Here is a 3,626-nt window from a genome sequence, read left to right on the forward strand (position 1 = left end):
CAGCATGCTCGTGATTATACCTTCGGCAGGCGTTGAATCGTTCATTGCTCGAGAAGTGGGCACAAGTGATCGCGAGCCCCGCGTGCATGATGCTCCTGTTTGAGCACAGCCTCCTTTATTCTACAAAACCTGTCGAATCGCGAAAGAATTTGGTTTGAGGCTCGTCGCCGTCATTTATTTCCGTTTGTCGCTCCGGTGGGACTCGGGCTTCAATGCGAAACAAAGCCTCCGGCGCGTCGTCATCCATTTCCTGGGTACAGCCCCGGGAACGGACATCGGACCAGCTCTGGAGCAGAAGGCGGTCGAGACAAACGCATCTTTTCGCCCTCGCTTTTACGACTGACATTGGAACGCGGTCAGCAGAAAGCGATTCGAGCGGGCCTCTCGGACGCGTGAAGCGTCTAATGGACCCGCCACTTCCGCCCCTGCGCTTCCTCCCTCCGCTTTGTGTGTGTGTGCGCTGCAGCTCTCTTCTCGCCACGGACTTCAGGTATAAAAGCCGGAGGGACTCGGACCAAACGTCACCACTGGCCTGCTGAGATGCGAGTCATGCGAGCCTCCGTGAGTATAGCCTCCGTGCGGTGTGCCGAGGTGCAATGGACCTCTGCCCAGGCGCTTCTGAGTGTCTCCTGTGTTCGCGGTCTTAGCCTCCGAGCTCCCCTCCTGCTCGAAGACGTCGCATGAGCCGAGACTTCCAGCTCGCGTAGGCCCGAGAAGCCACAAGATATTTCAACGTTCCTCCGCGCCTTCCACCCTCAACTTTCCGCTCTTTGTTTTAGACTAACATAGGGTCCGCTTCGCACTAAGTTCCATCGCATCGTATGCGACGGAGTGTACTGGGTTTTCTCGAGACGGATAGCGGCTGACGAAGAGGTGGCAGGTCGGAGTCAAGGAGATCCGTCTTCCGGCGCAAATTTATAAGCCACTGTATTTTAGGGCAAATATTTCTGCCATTCCAACGGGACTGAATGATATGAAAGTATACATTTAGTAATAACGCGGCGTGATAACTAATGTTTTGGAATTTACGACAGTTATATATGTTATAATCCTATACGATTAGTTAGGAAACATTCTACATTATTACAGAAAACAAGGAATGTTTCTGATAATGCATACTTCCGACTACGAGCAACCCCGTGTTAACGATGTGCTTTCAAATTGTCTATATGCTCAACACCAATACCTATATACTGTGCTGGCACAACTTTTATTCTCTATATTTCTAAATAAATGTGGCGATAACTAATTTGCATACACATATCTGGAACGTGAAACGCATTTCGCAATTTCTGAAGGTATAAATCACTATACTGATTTTTTTAAAACTTTAATATAATGTCTTACGTTACGAAACGCTCACCGAATTTTACGCCAACCTCATTAACTTTAAAAAACATTCGTTTTCAAAAAATGTTAGACATACGCCAAAATTTAAAGAAAATATATTAATATTTTATTGATTTATTGACTTCCCGGCTGCTATAGAAAGGCTTAGGCAAATACAACCACGCAGTGTGGCTTAATGGGAGGCATACTAGGTTGAAAGCAATAGTTGGTGTAATAACCATTTAAGAGAATGCCAAAACACGACCATAAGGCACTAAATATTTTTTTTGCATGGGAAACGGGGGATGGAACGTAAGATATCTCCTCAAAAACCTCCAATGATTCAAATCGGCGTAGTTAGTAAAGAAAGAAAAGATTGCAGAACTAGATTCTCTCAAGATTTAACCTCCAAGTAACTTAGTATAAATCCCAGAAACTGCTTGATTTTGGCACTGCTGGGTAAATGGAGATAAAAAGAATGCTTTAGAACTTATACACATAGAGCTCAAATGTGATTAGTACCTATATTAGATAACCAAAGTATTTTAAATTGGAGCACGCCTCGGTAGCTCACGATAAAGGTTGGGACAATTTACGGGACAAAGTCCACCTAAAGAATTGAAACTGAATTGTAACCAATTGAAAAGAACAACCCCCGAGGAGTTAAGCGAAGTTGTGTCGAACTCGACATTCAAAGCGCACCGTTATGTAAGGAGGTTGAAAAGTTGAACGCCTGTGTCAATATAAATAACTGCTTCATTAGACCACCTTGTGACGGCCGTGGTCTACTGGGTTGTGAAGCGCGTTTTGTGCATTCACAGCAACTCCCTTCTGCGGGCTCTCAGACGCTGCGGGGACGTTCACAGTCCCCGGACTGAGTATTCTCTCGCCTTGGTTTAAAGCTCAGAAAAGGGGAGTGGCACTCCGAAACAAAGGCGGACGTATCACAGTGTTAACAGTTTATTCACTTTTCCCTCTCTTTAAGCCGTAGTCACTCATAGTTCATAACTCATAGCTGCAGATATTATGAGAAAAATATCTGCGGACGCACCTGTTGGAAGTCAGATTGTCTCAGGCTGCTTGGAACATGTCCGCAGGCACTGTTTGTATTCCCAGTGTGATTGGATAAAAGAAAAAAAAAAAGACACTTGAGACAAAGCCTAAACACTGCGTTTTATATGATGTATTAGCAGTATTAGCTATCTCAATCGAGAAGTTTAGAATCGCCTCTCACGCCGCTCTTTCCGCAGGTCGTGATCTTCTCCAGCCTTCTGGCCGTGGCCTGCGCCGGTCACTTCGGTGGTGGAGGAGGCGGCGGCCATTTCGGCGGCGGTGGATTCGGCGGAGGCGGCTTTGGCGGCGGCGGCGGTGGTGGATTCGGCGGCGGCGGTGACGACGGCGGAAGCGTGGGCGTCGCCTCGGTCTCGTACGTCAAGACCCCGGTGGTGAGCGTCAACTACGTCGCCAAGCCCGTGGTCAGCTACGTCGCCAAACCCGTGGCCACCGTCTCGCACGCGATCAAGCCGGTGCTCACTTACACCACGGTGTCCCACGGCGGAGGTGGCTTCGGAGGAGGCGGCTTCGGAGGAGGTGGATTCGGTGGTGGCGGATACGGTGGTGGCGGCGGTCATGGCGGCTGGTGGTGATTCCGTCGGGAAACCAACACCCCAAAAAACGTTTGGGTCGTTCTCGTACCCTCGTGCGCGTTGTAAATTTATCAACGATATGTCCGACGCCCATCACGCTGGCAACACCAACGGCAGCGGTACCGGATGCACGCAAAGCCCGTGGGTGCAAGCAACAGCCCCGCGCGCCAATGGAAGTTGGCCACGGTGGCAAATACGGACGGGGGAGAAATACCAATAAAATGTAATTTTACTGAACACATGTCGAAACGTCCCGTTCTCATGTCGATCTTTTTTAGTTAGACCCATTTTCATTTGTACTTCTTTGTTGGAAAAGTCCCTTAACATTCTATAGTCGGTTGCAAGCTAAGAAAAAACCGGAAATGCCTCTCGGAGGAAAATGTAATCCTACGCCGAGAAACGCCAGCCAATCGTTTTCATGCATGACGTCACGATTCCGTAAACCAATCGCAATCCTTTTGAAAAAAAAAAAAAAAAAAAAAAAAAAAAAGCTCAACATGGCTGCTGGTTTTAGCAACGCGACGCTAGTTTCTCGTGACAATTATTCTGCGTTTTTGCACCGTGTTTTACGTGCCCGAGGTTACGCCACGAAATCGTAATGGTTTCGGCTTGCGTTTGCAGCAGTTTTTGCGCGACAACGTGAGAATCCAT

General features: G+C 48.0%; 1 protein-coding gene across 1 annotated transcript; it reads left to right on the top strand.

Moving 5' to 3' along the window:
* The first annotated feature begins 514 nt into the window (after positions 1-514).
* Positions 515-2,975, top strand: LOC115331722 (keratin, type II cytoskeletal 2 epidermal). The gene is made up of 2 exons (XM_029993950.4): positions 515-561; positions 2,580-2,975. The coding sequence occupies exons 1-2, from the start codon at positions 541-543 to the stop codon at positions 2,973-2,975; spliced, it is 417 nt and encodes a 138-aa protein (XP_029849810.1). The 5' UTR covers positions 515-540.
* The last annotated feature ends 651 nt before the right edge of the window (positions 2,976-3,626 follow it).

This window comes from Ixodes scapularis, unplaced genomic scaffold (genome assembly GCF_016920785.2).
Source record: "Ixodes scapularis isolate PalLabHiFi unplaced genomic scaffold, ASM1692078v2 ptg000020l_1___fragment_1__unscaffolded, whole genome shotgun sequence".
NCBI classification, from domain to species: Eukaryota; Metazoa; Arthropoda; class Arachnida; order Ixodida; family Ixodidae; genus Ixodes; species Ixodes scapularis.

Coding starts and splice junctions, on each gene's coding strand:
- LOC115331722 (XM_029993950.4), top strand. CDS start 541: ATGCGAGTCATGCGAGCCTCC. Junction 562..2,579: donor TGCGAGTCATGCGAGCCTCC/GTGAGTATAGCC, acceptor CTCTTTCCGCAG/GTCGTGATCTTCTCCAGCCT.